The 16061-nt window shown below is 56.4% G+C and overlaps 2 protein-coding genes across 4 annotated transcripts in view; one reads left to right on the forward strand and one right to left on the reverse strand.

Annotated features, from left to right (window-relative positions):
* Positions 1–16061, reverse strand: part of ENO1 (enolase 1) — a 129698-nt gene that overhangs the window by 86370 nt on the left and 27267 nt on the right. The window lies entirely within an intron of this gene.
* Positions 657–9044, forward strand: H6PD (hexose-6-phosphate dehydrogenase/glucose 1-dehydrogenase). Of its 2 annotated transcripts, none has more exons than XM_068171859.1 (6): positions 657–801; positions 2064–2213; positions 3376–4031; positions 5124–5241; positions 6694–6963; positions 7651–9044. In XM_068171859.1, the coding sequence occupies exons 3-6, from the start codon at positions 3405–3407 to the stop codon at positions 9006–9008; spliced, it is 2373 nt and encodes a 790-aa protein (XP_068027960.1). In that variant the 5' UTR covers positions 657–801; positions 2064–2213; positions 3376–3404; the 3' UTR covers positions 9009–9044. The 2 variants fall into 2 exon arrangements, with proteins under 2 accessions (XP_068027960.1, XP_068027959.1); XM_068171858.1 differs by having other exon boundaries at positions 662–844.

Here is a 16061-nt window from a genome sequence, read left to right on the forward strand (position 1 = left end):
AGGTGGGCTCAGCCCTGTCCCAGGTGGGCTCAGCCCTGTCCCAGGTGGGCTCATCACTGCCACCCGTGAGCTCAGCCCTGTCCCAGGTGGGCTCATCCTTTCCCAGGTGGGCTCATCACTGCCACCCGTGAGCTCAGCCCTGTCCCAGGTGGGCTCAGCCCTGTCCCAGGTGGGCTCGTCCTGTCCCAGGTGAGCTCAGCCCTGTCCCAGGTGAGCTCATCCCTGTCCCAGGTGGGCTCGTCCCTGTCCCAGGTGGGCTCAGCCCTGTCCCAGGTGAGCTCATCCCTGTCCCAGGTGGGCTCGTCCCTGTCCCAGGTGGGCTCATCCCTGTCCCAGGTGGGCTCAGCCCTGTCCCAGGTGGGCTCATCACTGCCACCCCTGAGCTCATCCCTGTCCCAGGTGGGCTCGTCCCTGTCCCAGGTGGGCTCATCCTTTCCCAGGTGGGCTCATCACTGCCACCCGTGAGCTCAGCCCTGTCCCAGGTGAGCTCAGCCCTGTCCCAGATGGGCTCAGCCCTGTCCCAGGTGGGCTCGTCCCTGTCCCAGGTGGGCTCAGCCCTGTCCCAGGTGAACTCATCCCTGTCCCAGATGGGCTCAGCCCTGTCCCAGGTGGGCTCATCCCCCGGGTTCTGTGCGCTGCCCACACACTGGGCTGGTTTCCTCACGGTCCCCCTGTCCTGCTTTTCCAGGGTGTTGGAAGTGGCTGCTGTCACGATGCTGGGGCCAGAGCACATGGAGTGAAGCTGAGTCAGAGCCAGAAGGGCCAAACACGAATTCGTGCACCTCTCAGCTTGCTTTTAATGTGAGTCTCCTCATTAAGCCTCAGACTTCTCCAGAAGCTGATGGTGAGGTCATTCCTGCCCTGGTGTTTCCCAGTACAGAACACCAGTAGGGTTTCCCCAGTCCTCAGAGAATCTCAGAGCCCTTTCCTCCGTGTGTTACTTGTGCAGAGCCCTGTGGGAGCCCCAGGCCATGCTGCATTTTCCATAGAATCATAGAATATCCTCATCTGGAGGGGACCCACAAGGACCAACAAAGTCCAGCTCTTTTGGCTGCGCACCTGGTAATTATTTTTCAGTGGGGATACAACGGTAACAAAAAGTGCCTTTTGCATTTTTTCCTTAGAGACCTGAAATGAGCTCCTGTGAACGGGAGCTGCAGTGGCAGTGCAAGGGAGTGCACAGCCTGGCTGCTGGGCCAAGCTCTCACGTGCTTTATGTGGATCAGGCCCACGAGTCTTTTCTTGAAACCTGACTGAGTAACTTTGTTCTGCTTGGCTGGGGGATTTTTGGAGTATTATTTTCTAATGGGAGCAGTGGTGATTAGCTGATAGGAAAGCAGTAAACAAACACTGCTGGGTTTGCTGAGTTTATTCTGTGCACCGTAGCTCAATATTTTGCAATTGGGAGGGTTGTGAAACTGCCTTTCCGTTGGTTTGGGAACACACGTGACTGTGGCTGAATCTGCCAGGAAGTTCCCTGGCTAATTCCCTTTTTTCCATGGGTCTGGAGCAGCACGGCCCACCCAGAGCCTTCCATTCCTCACTGGCCACCTGCCTCTTGGCTGCAGCACAGCAGGGCTGTGTCAGTGCCCCTGGTTCCTGGAACAAAGGTTGCTCAGGAAGTGTAAATACCCCTTTATTGCACTGAGGAACTTTGTCATCTGTGTTACAACCCCACAGCAGGGGAAGGGAAACCAGAGAATCATTTATTCTGCAGGTGGAACCTCAGCAGTGCCCCTTTGCAGCTGCCAGTGCTGCTGGGTTCCTTCCGTGGGTCCACGGAGCTCAAACAGCAAGGAGAGAAGGGAGGGAGGGGAGACAGCCACAGCAGAGGGCTGGGGAGAGAGGAGTGAAGCTTACAGGCTGCATTACAGCCCGCTGTAGCTGGCTGGGAGCAGGAGTTGCCACACGTGCCTGTGTTTTACCTGCTCACAAGCAGCAGCCAAAGGCTTCAGCACAGCCAGTGGGGCAGGGCTGCGAGCACGGATGTGCTGGGACGTTGCTGGCTCAGGCACTTTTAGTTTTTTCTCTGTTGTAATTGGGTCTTTCCTCTCGTTTTCCAGGAAGGGAACAACCTGCCTTATCTGTCCTGCACACCTGACCACTGATCAGAGACACCCAGGCACAGGAGGAGCGGGATCTGCGCTGGGAGAGGCTGGGCAGGAGAAAACCCTCCAGCTGCTGTTGTGGTCTCCAAAGCTCCTGTGTTACAGGTGAGTCTGCTGGAGAGAAACACAAGATTCCTACAGACAGAGAGAGATATCCAGATGTTTCTTGTAATTGTTTAGTTATCACCATTTATTGACCAGAGCTCAAAGTTTTTAAAGAAGTAAATAACATTGTGTGCTGTGAAGGCTCAGATCCAACTAAACACCGGTTATAAAATGACATTAAGGGAAGGAGGTAGCCAGTGTGAGAGCTGCTGAAATAATACCTGGTGTAATGAGAGCAGCACAGTGGTTTAGTCACCCATACAGGAGTGACTAAACCTCTCTTCAGTGACATTACAGCTCTTGAGATGCAAAGTCATTGCTGTGTTTCTCAGTGTAAGTGCTAAACGTGTCTTTTCTCTTTAAAAGAACTTTATTTTGAATAAATAAGCGTGAGCAAAGGGACTTTTTGGCCTGGCTGCAGTGGTTTGAATGGGCACTGAGTAGAGAAGGCCAGAACAGGACCTGCTCTTCAGTGATGGAGGTTGCAGGAGGCAGAACACAAACCCCAGGCTGTCACCTGGCCACAGACACAGCCACCATGAGGCAGCATCTAGACTGGCTCACATCAACCTGAGGACTGAAGTTCTTGCCCAGAACTTGTTTTATACACCAGTCTCCCAGCAGCCATTAGAACCCAGTTCTGGTGCACAGGAGCCATCAAGTGAAAGAAGAGCCTGGGGCTGCCAGTGGTCGTGTTTGTCCCTGAGCTGCTCTGACAATATTGACATGGAGCCATGCCAAGGCAGCGCAGCAGTGCCTGAGCCCAGTCCCATACAGGATGTTGGAAGCAGGATTCAGTGTGCAGGCACGTGTGCTCAGTGTGCAGGCACGTGTGCTCCTTGGTGGCCAGCTCTGAGATTTGGATGAAAATGGGTTTCAGTTTCCCTGTGCTAAGGCACTGACACCCCCTCAGCTGTGGGAACAGAGCTGCCCAAAGGCCTTCAGCACACACTGCCTTCCACTTCTGGTGTGCAGGAGGAGGCTGCAGGTTTGTCAGGAACCCAGATTATTGCCTGGATTCAGATCATGGAGGGGAGGAGAGGCTGTTGGGTGGAGGATCCAGGCAGAAGCCCCTGGCTCTCCTGGGGAAAGCAGGTACCTTGTGTTGTGTTTTGCAGTGCTACAATATGGAATGATTTGTGTTTTTATTCCTGACCTCTAGTGTTCCTGGCTCTGCCTCTTCTCCCCAAGATGCTGGGAAGGGTCCTGTGCACGGTGTTGTTTGTGGGAGCCCTCCCATCCCCAGCTGGAGCGTCCCAGGGCCACATCTCCGTGGTCTTGCTGGGAGCCACGGGGGATTTGGCCAAGAAGTATTTGTGGCAGGGTCTGTTCCAGCTCTACATGGACCAAGTGAGCAGTGGCCACAGCTTCACATTCCACGGGGCTGCCCTGGCAGCTCTGGAGCCGGGGCAGAGGCTGATGTTTGACGTGCTGAAGAAGCTGTCCTGTCCCGCCGACGAGGCTCCCAACAGGTGTGCCGTGCTCAAGGACCAGTTCCTGAAGCTGAGCCAGTACCACCAGCTAAGGACTGCTGAGAACTACACAGCTCTGAACAGAGAGATCGAGACCCTGCTTCGCCAGGAGGGGCTGAAGGAGGCTGGCAGGATCTTCTACTTCTCCGTGCCGCCGTTTGCCTACACGGAGATCGCCGGGCACATCAACAGCAGCTGCCGGCCCCGCGCCGGGGCCTGGCTGCGTGTGGTGCTGGAGAAGCCCTTTGGCCACGACCTGCAGTCGGCCCAGCAGCTGGCTGCAGAGCTGGCAGGCTTCTTCAGGGAGGAGGAGATGTACCGGGTGGACCATTACCTGGGCAAGCAGGTGAGCAGTGCGTGGCCCCTGCCAGCCTCAGGGGCTCGGTGCCTGGGAGGCTCCTGGTGGTTGGGTCTGCACCTGGTGAGAGCATTGTTCCCCTCCCAAATCCATGCGGAGCCTCTCTTAGTGATGCAGAGCCTGCATTTGCTCCTGGAATCCTGTCCTGTTTCTCTGTCCTGGGAGAGCAGAGGAAATGTGCAGACCAAAGCAGGGCTTCCTTCTGTTGGGGTGATGAGGGTCCCTTCTGCAGAGCAGGCTGGGCTCTGTGCCTGGAGCAGAGATGCAGAACTCCTCTGGCCTCCTCCCCAAGGTCAGGGCTTTGGTTTCGCTGAGTAAGCAGCACCTGTCCTCTCCCAGCTCCACGTCTCATTCCACACAGGCCTCTCTGCTTAGCCATGGCTTCTGGAAGCACTCCTTCATTTGATATGATAAGGAGCTGATGGGATGTTACTTCTGGGGGATGCTTAGGGGAAGGTTTCTTCCTGCCCTGAAGGATTGTCTGCTGCAGGTACAGCTCAGGATGTGGAGCTGCACTGTCCCAGAGGGAGTGTTCAAGGACATGCCATCCTTGTTTCTCAGGAGTGTGATGCCACACTTTAAAGCAGGCTGTTCCAGCCATGGCAGTGTGGCCAGGTTCTGCTCAGAAGCTGCATGTCCAGCTGCAAGCAGAGCATCTCCACTGAGAGGGGGGATTTCTTCTGTTTTGCTTCTGGGGGTTTATTCTGTCTCCCCAAAAGAGCAGATGGCTTTAGTGCTGTAAGCATCTGAAGTGATGTATTCCAGCACTTTGGAACCTTACGTTAGCCCCAGGATGGTCTGACTCAGCCCTTTGTCCTCTGACAGATATAAACTGAGTGCTCTGTAGTTTGTAGTTCAGCCTTTTCACATGAAACCTCAAAATGCCCCAGAAAGACCTTTAATGTCTGCTCTGGACAGCCACTGGCGACGCTACTGTGCATCACTGCAGGCTCTCCTGCTGCTTGTCTCTTCTCTGGCCCACTCTGCTCTGCTGCCTGTCTGCTGGGTGGGGCACTGAGGCAGAGGCACTGTGGGAATCTGCTGAGTTTTTATTGGGTCCTTGAACTTTTCCCCTCACAGGCAGTGGCCCATATCCTGCCTTTTCGGGATCAGAACCGACAGCTTCTGGGCCCAATTTGGAACCGCCATCATGTGGAAAGAGTGGAGGTTGTCTTGAAGGAGACCGTGGATGCTAAAGGTTGGTGAGGCAGTGTGCAGGGTGAGTGAGTGAGAGCTGGCAGGTTCCTTAATCATGGGGAGGTGGCCCTTGAGGTGGTGCTGGTACAGAAATATAAAAGGAACAGGTGAATGGCGTGTTGCTCCCTGGAAACAGAGAGGGACTGTCCTACCCTTCCTGTGCTGGAGACTGACTCACTTCCAGGTAGTGTTGCTGCCTCTAAGAAAAAAAATTCCATTTGCAATTCGTCTGGGAGCAGGGGCAGAACTCCCCACCTTTTTCTGCTGCAGAGCTCTGGGGGCATTGCTGACCTTTCTAAACCAATTCTTGTTGAACAGCGCTAGATTTGGACTTGATGCAGTCTGAGGCCACTTCAGCTGTCCTGTCAGCCAGCAGGCTCACCCCAAGTGTGCCTTGGTGCTGTTCTCTGGGAGGTGCTCGTGCACCTCCTGCCTGGCTGTTTCTGTCCCTGGCTCAGCCTGGGTTTGTCTGCCTGTTCCTTTCCCTGCCTCTCTGTGCTAGGAAGAGCACTGCAGAGGGACAGTCCCAGCCCAGAGAGGCAGCGTGGGGCTCCTGCTGAAGGACACGGCTGCACTGCCTGCCTGCAATGCTGCAGCATCCCCTCTGCAGTGCTCAGCACAAAGCTGCCACGGCAGGTGCCCTGGCTGCTGCACCAGCAGCATTGCTTCCCACTCACTTTACCTCTGCCTCCCTCCCTCAGCCACCAGACTCAGTTAATGCAGTTTGGTCAGACTTGGAGTGGTGATCTTTGGTTTGGCAGCCCAGAGCTCACCTGAGCCTGTTTGTGGGAGAGGGGTGCACTGCAGAGAGATTTAGGGAGAGCAGCATTGTCTGTGCAGAGCCCCAGCCCCTCCCTGTGCCCTCCCCTCTCTGAACATCTTTGTCATTTGTCACTTGATGTCTTTTTTCCCCTGTTCAGCTTCAGCTGGCAGGCTGGCTCCCAGCAAGTCTGCAGCATTGATCCCGTTACTGAATGTGCCTTTGGCCTGGGGGGAGATAAATGATCAGTCAGTGGGGGAAGCCTGTGGTCGTGATGCAGCCTGCTGCTGGTGGCACACAGCCCTGAGTCACTCCACAAGTGCACTCTCCTTCTGCCGCTGTTCCCACCTGCATGAGAAGCCAGGCAGGGAAAGGGAAACGTGGCTCTGTGCACGAAATTTTGTCTCCCAAGGGCATGGCTCAGCCAGAGCCTTCTGAGGACAGGAAAACCATCTCGTCCTGCTACAAGGAGTGACAGCTTTCACTGGGACAGGTTTCCCAGAGCTGTGTCCACCCAGACCCTGAACACATCCAGTGACAGGACAGCCACAGCTTCCCTGAGCTTGATTGCTTCAGGTTAATTGCTGGGTGGGGAGGAGAGGAGCTTGGGGCTGTGCTCTCCTGGCCCCACGTTGTGATGCAGATGGGGTAACCAGGCTCCTGAGCAGCATTTTGCCTCCTCGCCGCGCCCAGGCCGCACCAGCTTCTACGAGCAGTACGGGGTGATCCGGGACGTGCTGCAGAACCACCTCACCGAGGCCCTCATGTTCCTCGTCATGGAGCTCCCTGCCAACGTCAGCAGTGCCCAGGAGGTGGTGCAGCACAAGCTGCAGGCCTTCCAGTCGCTGTGGGGGCTGCAGAGGAGCAGCGCCGTGCTGGGCCAGTACCAGGCCTACGACAGCCAGGTGCAGGAGGAGCTGCAGGAGGCACGGGGCTACGTCAGCACCACGCCAACCTTTGCAGGTGAGAGTCTGGGCTGGGCGCTGGCCAGGGGAGCAGTCAGAGCTGAGGAGAGCAGGAGCTGTGAGCCCTGCAGTACCAGCTCCGTGGCTCTGGGGCTCACTGCTGACTCAGGGATGTGCCCAGGCACCCACTGACGTGGAAACTGGGAGCTGGGCAAGATAAAGCTGTTGTCGTGTCAGTTAACCAGTGATCCGGGGAAGGGGAAGTGTAAGAGCTAAGGCCCATTATTATAAAATCTCTGCATTGTTTTTAGAAGGCCTGTAAGCGCCTTTGCCTTTCCATACACTCGAGTTGCTCTCCGCAGCTGAGGGGTAAAGCTTTGTTCTCTGTGATGAGTGAACCACGAGGCCATCTCCAGCCATGCTGTGAACATGAAGAGAATTGTCCAAATGATGCTCATGCTCAGAAACTGGTTTCCTGCAAGATGAAAGGAGGCTGAACAAGTGGGATAGCTGGGAGGGAGCACAGCAGGGAGCTGGAGGGAGTGAGAATCATGGATGGCCTGGGTGGGAAGGGACCATAAAGATCATCGAGTTCTGGGTAGGCAGTGAAGTCATGGAAGGGCTGAATGTGGAGCTAGAGACACCGTGGCTACCAAAAGAGCTGAGGAGGGCGAGTAGTGGGCAGGTGATGGAGTGCCCCAGGAGTGCCTGCTGTTCAGGTGTGGTGGGGTGTGTGTCGTTGCAGGAGTGCTGATCCACAGCCAGAGCCCACGCTGGGAAGGGGTCCCGTTCCTCCTCACCTCCGGGAAGGCCCTGGATGAGCGGGTGGGCTACGCCCGCGTCCTCTTCAAGAACAGGGCCTACTGCCCTCAGAGCGGCACTCTGAGGGATGCAGGGCACAGCCAGTGCAAACCCAAGCAGATCATCTTCTACTTCGGGCACGGTGCCCTCAACACCCCTGCGGTGCTGGTGAGCAGGAACCTCTTCCAGCCTGTCATGCCCAAAGACAGCTGGAAAGAAGCAGGGGCTCGCTCAGACCTGCACATCTTCGGACAACCGCTGTCTGATTTCTACATGTACATCCCTGTGAAAGAGAGGGATGCCTATTCTGTCCTCATCTCCAACATCTACCACGGCAGGAAGGATTTCTTCATCACCACGGAGAACCTGCTGGCCTCCTGGGCCTTCTGGACCCCTCTGCTGGACAGCACCTCCCGCCAGCCCCCGCGCCTCTACCCCGGGGGCGTGGAGAACCAGCAGCTCCTGGACTTCGAGATGGTGCCCGGGGGAGTGGCGTTCGCCCTGGCAGAGCCAGCGGAGCTGCTGAACCCCGGCGGGCAGATGCCAAGTGACTTCAGGGCGATCCAGTCCAAGTTTCGGCAGAGCCCCCTGGTCTCGGCCTGGGCGGAGGAGCTGATTGCCCGGCTGGCCTCCGACATGGAGGAGGCGGCAGTGAGGAGCGTGGCTCGCGCGGGGCAGTTCCACCTGGCCCTGTCGGGCGGCTCCAGCCCCGTGGGGCTGTTCCAGCGCCTGGCCAGGCACCACCACGGCTTCCCCTGGCGGCAGAGCCACGTGTGGCTGGTGGACGAGCGCTGCGTGCCCCTGACCGACAGCGAGTCCAACTTCCAGGGCCTGCACAGGCACCTCCTGCAGCACGTCAGGGTGCCCTACTTCAACATCCACCCCATGCCCGTGCACCTCAACCGGCGCCTGTGCGTGGAGGAGGACGGCGGCGCCGAGCTCTACGCCAAGGACATCGTGGCCCTGGTGGCCAACGCCAGCTTCGACCTGGTGCTGCTGGGGGTGGGCACGGACGGGCACACGGCCTCGCTCTTCCCCCGCTCCGAAAACGGCCTGGAAGGGGCTGCCACCGTGGTGCTGACTGAGAGCCCCGTCAAGCCTCACCAGAGGATGAGCCTCAGCCTGCCGCTCATCAACAGGGCCAGGCAGGTGTTTGTGCTGGTTTTGGGCAAGGGCAAGCACGACATCACCACGCTGCTCAGCAGGGTGGGCCACGAGCCCAGGAAGTGGCCGATCTCGGGCGTCAGCCCCAGCGCTGGCCAGCTGGTCTGGTACGTGGATTATGAAGCTCTGCTGGGGTGATGCCTGCACAGGGTCCCTCCTGCCTTGTCTGCGTGGCCTTTACAGCCTGGATTGTCCTACACGATGTCCTTGTTCCTCCATTGCCAGCAGCAGCTTCACCCCTGACGCCTCCAGCCTCCTGGGAGATCCCAGGCCTGCAGCACCTCTGACATTTGAGCCTGGGGGGAGCTGGGCTCAGTGGCCAGAGCTCAGGAGGAGCCAAGAGCCTTTCTGGCTCTGCTCTGGTTTCTGACTGAGACTTTGGACAAAGGACTTCACCTCGAAGTGCCTCAGTTTTCCTGTCAGGCCTTTGTGCTTACTGGCACGTAACTACCTCACAGGCACTTCGGGAGACTTGTTAAATCCACCGCCTGCCAAATGCTTTCTGATTTTACCTAATTCTCAGGCTAACAGGCAGCAGTGCCACACTGATCCCCTGCCCTGCTCGGCCTGGCTGCGCCAGGCTCGTTGTCTCGGGGCAGCGGTGCTGGTGTGCACGTGGATGCGTAGCCCCGTCCGTGCAGCCTCTGCCTGGGGCTGGCCTGCCCTGGCAGCACAGCCACCCTGCCCCAAGCTGACCCTGCTCTGGGAGCTCGCTGCCCTCCCGAGCCTTTGCCAAGTGCCCAGCAGCAGAGGCTGAGCCTGTGAGCAGTAGCTGGCTGCGTCCACGGAGGGGTGGCAGTGCCACGGGGCGTGGGCAGCGAAGACAGACTGCTCTGGGGGCTCTTGAAATAAGGGGGACAGGCTGAGGAGTACGGCAGCTCACAGAGCTGCTGTTTGCCAGCGGGGCAATAATTACTGAGGGAAAGCTTGGTGCTCAGAGGAATTGTTGGGTTTAGCCAGCAGAGAAGTCTTTTATTTTCAAACAAAAATGCCCATGCTAACTTCATTCCGGTTCTTTTGTGTTTGGTGTGAGGGAACAAGTTTTAGTGAAAAAGTGACCGATGAGAGAGTAACTATATTGTTATGAATGACAGTTTATTCCTGTCTTACAGGTGACTGTGGCATTAGAGTTTTCTTTTTTTTTTTGCACACTTGCTTGATAATACGTGGCTGGCACCTCTTGAAATGAACACTGAAAGGTTTATTTGCACTTTGAAATAAGCACATGGGTTTTTTCCCCAGGGAGCTACTGTTCTTTGCAGCTGAAAATAGCATTTATTTGTGAAGTCTTTATCTAGTGGGTCACCCCAAAATTTATTGGAGATTTTATTAAAATGCATTTAAAGTTTCCACATGTTTTCCTTGGTGAATGGAGCTATCTGGGTTGTTTGGGGGATTTTTCAGAGGTATATTTTTCTTCCACACAGATAGTTTCTGTTAAACTCTTTAATACTTAGCATTTGCTAAATGAAAACCAAATATCTTTGAATCTACAAAATTTATGACTGGAAAGAGAGAGACTGGATGGGAAGAAGGGTTAAATGAGCAACAAATCTGATGAGGAGGAATGGTAGCAATCCACTGGGCTGTAGGCCAAGGAAGCAGGGCTATTTTTATTTTGTGAAAGTTATTAATAGAAGGTGTGCACCTTCTTGAGAGCTTGTATTAATCTTTCTTTGCAAAGGCAGCTCCATGGAGTAACTCTTAGAGTCTGTTTCTCCCATAAGTGATTATTGATACTAATTTTTATCAATTTTTTTAATGTCAAGTGCATTCCTACAATTCAATGGTAGGATTATATGTTTTACAGAAAACTGCTTTTTACAGAAAACTGGAAATAACTCATTTTTCACTTCAACTTTTATAAATCAAATTGTAAAATCTTTTTTTTTTTTCCCCACGAGTAAAGTTTTGTGATTCTTTTCATGTTGTTTAATGAATGGAGAATTATATTTATAAAAAATAAATCGTTTTTAACAAGAAGTGTCTTTTAATGTCTTCCAGAGATGGGTGGTCTTTCCCTGTCCTGGTGAGTGAGGTTTTAGGGTTTTAGTTGTGCAAAGTGCACAATGTCACTGCACTATTAAATGTTCACTCTGACTCTTGCTTTTTTTTTTTTTTTTTTTTTTTTTGGTGTCTCATCCAGACAAGGCCAGGACTTTTCAAAACAAGGAGCAGCCAAAGCCCTTTTAAGGTGAGAAGTTGGGACCACGCGGTGCTGTGCAGGGTCCTGGAATGGCCAGGCCAGGAAAGCCTCCCCTGATGCACACTTCCTGCCAGTTGCATTTCCATGGACGCTGTCACCACAGCACGGAGTTCCCAGAGCTGCGTGTTGGACTCTGAGCTCAGAGGGTGCAGTTGAAGTTCCAGCTGAGCAGAGCTGTGGCTCGGGGCTGGCAGGGCCCTGTGGAAGGTCCCGGAGCTGAGTCCTGGCCTCCAGCTGATGGCCAAAGGAAAATCCCACCTGACCCTTCACCCTCGGAGAGGACAGGAGGGAGGGGAGGAGGAGCAGCAGCTCCATCCCAGTGCCTTGGGGAACACTCCATTCTCCTGGCAGGGGAGCATGGCAGGACTTAAATCAGACGTTTTCTTCTGCACTCCTGCTGATGCACACGTGCTGGTTTCCCTGGACGTAGCTGAAAGGGCTCTGCAGCGGTGCAGAACTGACACAGGTGCTGCAGCAATGCAGGGCTAGCATGGGTGCTGCAGCGGTGCAGAACTGACACAGGTACTGCAGTGTTGCAGGGCTGGCATGGGTGCTGCAGCCATGCAGAACTGACACAGGTACTGCAGTGTTGCAGAACTGACACAGGTATTGCAGTGTTGCAGGGCTGGCACAGGGTGCTGCAGCAATGAGCTCCATGCCAGCCGCTGCCCCCGGCTCTCCTGCAGTGGGGAGCTGGCCCTGCTCTCACACACACGGAATTTCTCTGTGCACAGGATTTCCTGCAGGAGCCGAGGATCCAGCACACAGAGCTGCCCTCGCTGAGTGTCCAAGTGTCCAGCGCACAGAGCAGCCCTGGTTCAGTGTCCGGCACACAGAGCTGACCCTGCTCAGTGTCCGGCACACAGAGCTGACCCTGCTCAGTGTCCGGCACACAGAGCTGGCCCTGCTCAGTGTCCGGCACACAGAGCAGCCCTGGTTCAGTGTCCAGCACAAAGAGCTGACCCTGCTCAGTGTCTGGTACCCAGAGCTGACCCTGCTCAGTGTCCGGCACACAGAGCAGCCCTGGTTCAGTGTCCGGCACACAGAGCAGCCCTGGTTCAGTGTCCAGCACACAGAGCAGCCCTGGTTCAGTGTCCGGCACACAGAGCAGCCCTGGTTCAGTGTCCGGCACACAGAGCAGCCCTGGTTCAGTGTCCAGCACACAGAGCTGACCCTGCTCAGTGTCCGGCACACAGAGCAGCCCTGGTTCAGTGTCCGGCACACAGAGCAGCCCTGGTTCAGTGTCCAGCGCACAGAGCTGACCCTGGTTCAGTGTCCAGCACACAGAGCTGACCCTGCTCAGTGTCCGGCACACAGAGCTGACCCTGGTTCAGTGTCCAGCACACAGAGCAGCCCTGGTTCAGTGTCCAGCACACAGAGCAGCCCTGGTTCAGTGTCCAGCACACAGAGCTGACCCTGCTCAGTGTCCGGCACACAGAGCTGACCCTGCTCAGTGTCCGGCACACAGAGCTGACCCTGCTCAGTGTCCAGCACACAGAGCTGACCCTGCTCAGTGTCCGGCACAGAGAGCAGCCCTGGTTCAGTGTCCGGCACACAGAGCTGACCCTGCTCAGTGTCTGGTACCCAGAGCTGACCCTGCTCAGTGTCCAGCACACAGAGCTGACCCTGCTCAGTGTCCGGCACACAGAGCTGACCCTGCTCAGTGTCCGGCACAGAGAGCAGCCCTGGTTCAGTGTCCGGCACACAGAGCTGACCCTGGTTCAGTGTCCAGCACACAGAGCAGCCCTGGTTCAGTGTCCAGCACACAGAGCTGACCCTGCTCAGTGTCCAGCACACAGAGCAGCCCTGGTTCAGTGTCCAGCACACAGAGCTGACCCTGCTCAGTGTCCGGCACACAGAGCTGACCCTGCTCAGTGTCCGGCACACAGAGCTGACCCTGCTCAGTGTCCGGCACACAGAGCAGCCCTGGTTCAGTGTCCGGCACACAGAGCTGACCCTGCTCAGTGTCCGGCACACACAGCAGCCCTGGTTCAGTGTCCAGCACACAGAGCTGACCCTGCTCAGTGTCCGGCACACACAGCAGCCCTGGCTCAGTGTCCAGCACACAGAGCAGCCCTCGTTTGCGGAGGAACCGCTGCGGGTGCCTTTCCTCGGCTCCCCTCTGCTAGCCCAGAGCCGCTCTGGAGCCAGCTCTGCCAGCAGCAGAGGGTGCTGCTTGCCCGTGCTGCCGGGAGCCTTTTCCCAGCCCTGCCCTGCCAGAGGAGCCTTTCGGGAGGCCCGGACCAGCACGGCCGGCTCTGACACCAGTGCAGGGATGTGGGGAGTGGCCCCTTTCCCGCATCGGCAGGACTCGAGTCAGCCAGTAAGGCACTGTGGTTTCAGGGGCGCTCCCCTCATGGAGAGACAGTCACCTTCAGCTGCCTCAGGGGTAACTCAGCACTCATCTGGGGTTGTGAGTGTTGCTCTAAGAAGGACAGGGAGTAAATTCTGCATCCTAGTGCTCCCGTTACATATATCCCATCCTTTAAGGCATCTTCACATCCAGCACCCTGTCCTGAAACAGGAAAGGCAAAGGAGTTGTGAGAGGAGACATCGCGGCACGACTCTGCTCTCCAGGTGAATGTAAAGCAAAATACCTGGATTCTACATTTTAAAATTCTTTTTTATGAAGGGCTTCATTTCATCCAGCAGCCTCATTTACTCGTGTTGCAGTGTGTGAAGTGCTATGCTGGCTGTGCTATCTCATTTCTCAAGAAGGGACTGAAATGAAGATAACTACTTCTTTTCCCTGCAAAGTGCCCCTGGGGAACGCCTCTTTTCTCCTCCATCCCACTCTCTTTTACTCCCTTTTCCACCCCATCTTCCAGCTGGGGAGGGTTCGTTGATTGTCCCCTGGGCAGGCTTGGCAGGGTTTCTCCCTGGCCAGGCTGCTGTGTTCACAGCCCCTCTGTCCTGCAGCACACTGGGGTGCTTTGGCTTTGTGGCCGCACTTAGAGGCGCTCATTGTTCCTCCCTGTTGCATTGTGTCCCTCAGCAGGGACTGAGGATTAGCAATTCCTGCTTCTTGAGGAAGCAAGAAAGTCAAATATTAAGGAAATAAAAGCAGACAGGATTCCATAGGAGCTGTGATCTCATCTGGCGAGAAGCCTCCACAAAGCTGAGAAGTTCTGCTTCAGCACTTGTCATGTCTGGTTTCCTCCAGCTTCCCTGCTGCTCCTCTCACTTCTCCACCCCACTTCTCCCTGAAATTAGTGGGGGAAAGTAACTTAAATATGAGCAGGACCAGGTCAAAGCAAAGTAGTTTTGAAAAAGCTACCCAAATATGTATCTATTTGACATAAACTCTCCTAATTTTATTTTGCAGAGTGTGAAATAACTTCTTTGTGCTGTATCTACAATCTCCACGGTGTTTCTGGTCAGCTAGAGTAATAAATTTATTCTGATGTGAATGTGGTTTTTTTTTTAAGGACCACAGTGGCTGGCATAGAGGAACTATTCCCCACGGATATCAAAATATGCTCAACAAATTAGTGAATTAACTGTGCTTTTTTTTCACGAGTGCCCCAAGACCATCAGTGATGAAAAATGTCAAGACCCATGCTAATGTGCAATCCCTAAAAACAATAACTGCAGCAGCATGCAGGGGCATTCATTCCACACTGACTCAGATGGCAGGCTGCCACCTCCTGAATCACTCGCACCACTTCCTGCAGCTCCTAGGTGGTCCTTGGAGGTATCCCATGCAATATGGCTTGCTGAATTGATGACAATCCACGGCTTTACAGCTTGAGCACTATTGCTACAAACCAATCTTTTTGTCTGGAAACACTGAAGAATTAATAATCTCAAAGGGGCACTACCGGGTCAGATTTGTCCACAGGGCTGGTTTTGGAATGAGGACTGAAATGAACTGAATTGTGCTTCCCTGGTTTATTTCGGTAAACAAATGAGTCTTTAAGAAGCAAGCAGACATTCCCAGGAGTGGTTGAACCAAATCACAGAATCACAGAATCGGTTAGGTTGGAAAAGACCTCTGAGGTCACCGAGTCCATCCTGTGACATAACACCACCACGTCAACCGGAGCACGGCACAAAGTGCATTCCCTAAACACCTCCAGGCACGGGGACTCCGCCACCTCCCTGGGCAGCCCCTTCCCGTGTCCGATCCCCTTTGTGTGAAGAAACGCGGAACTGCGTGTGGGTGTGCGGACACCGAGGACGGAGCCAAGACCGAGCGCCCGCACGGTGCGCGGGGATCGCCAGCGCCGCGCCCGGGGCTGGCCGCTATCTTCAGCCGCTCCCGGAGCGAGCGCGGCACAACAGCACGGAACGGCCCGGATTTCACACAGGAACGGAGCCGGCTGCGGGGCGGGGATGGGCACAGGGGCCGCCGCGGCGGGGCTGTCGCTGTGCCCCGCGATCGCCGCCTCCGCCGGCGGCAGCGCCCCGGCCCCGCTCCGTTCCCGGCCCCGCTCCGTTCCCAGCCCCGCTCCGTTCCCGGTCCCGCTGCTCCCCGGCCCCGCTCCGTTCCCGGCCCCGCTCCGTTCCCGGTCCCGCTCCGTTCCCGGTCCCACTGCTCCCCGGCCCCGCTCCGTTCCCGGCCCCGCTCCGTTCCCGGCCCCGCTCCGTTCCCGGTCCCGCTGCTCCCCGGCCCCGCTCCGTTCCCGGCCCCGCTCCGTTCCCGGTCCCGCTGCTCCCCGGCCCCGCTCCGTTCCCGGCCCCGCTCCGTTCCCGGTCCCGCTCCGTTCCTGGTCCCGCTGTTCCCCGGCCCCGGTCCGTTCCCGGTCCCGCTGTTCCCCGGCCCCGCTCCGTTCCCGGTCCCGCTGCTCCCCGGCCCCGCTCCGTTCCCGGCCCCGCTCCGTTCCCGGCCCCGCTCCGTTCCCGGTCCCGCTGCTCCCCGGCCCCGCTCCGTTCCCGGTCCCGCTCCGTTCCCGGCCCCGCTCCGTTCCCGGTCCCGCTCCGTTCCCGGCCCCGCTCCGTTCCCGGTCCCGCTCCGTTCCCGGCCCCGCTGCTCCCCGGCCCCG

This window comes from Anomalospiza imberbis, chromosome 23 (assembly GCF_031753505.1).
Source record: "Anomalospiza imberbis isolate Cuckoo-Finch-1a 21T00152 chromosome 23, ASM3175350v1, whole genome shotgun sequence".
Lineage (NCBI taxonomy): Eukaryota > Metazoa > Chordata > Aves > Passeriformes > Viduidae > Anomalospiza > Anomalospiza imberbis.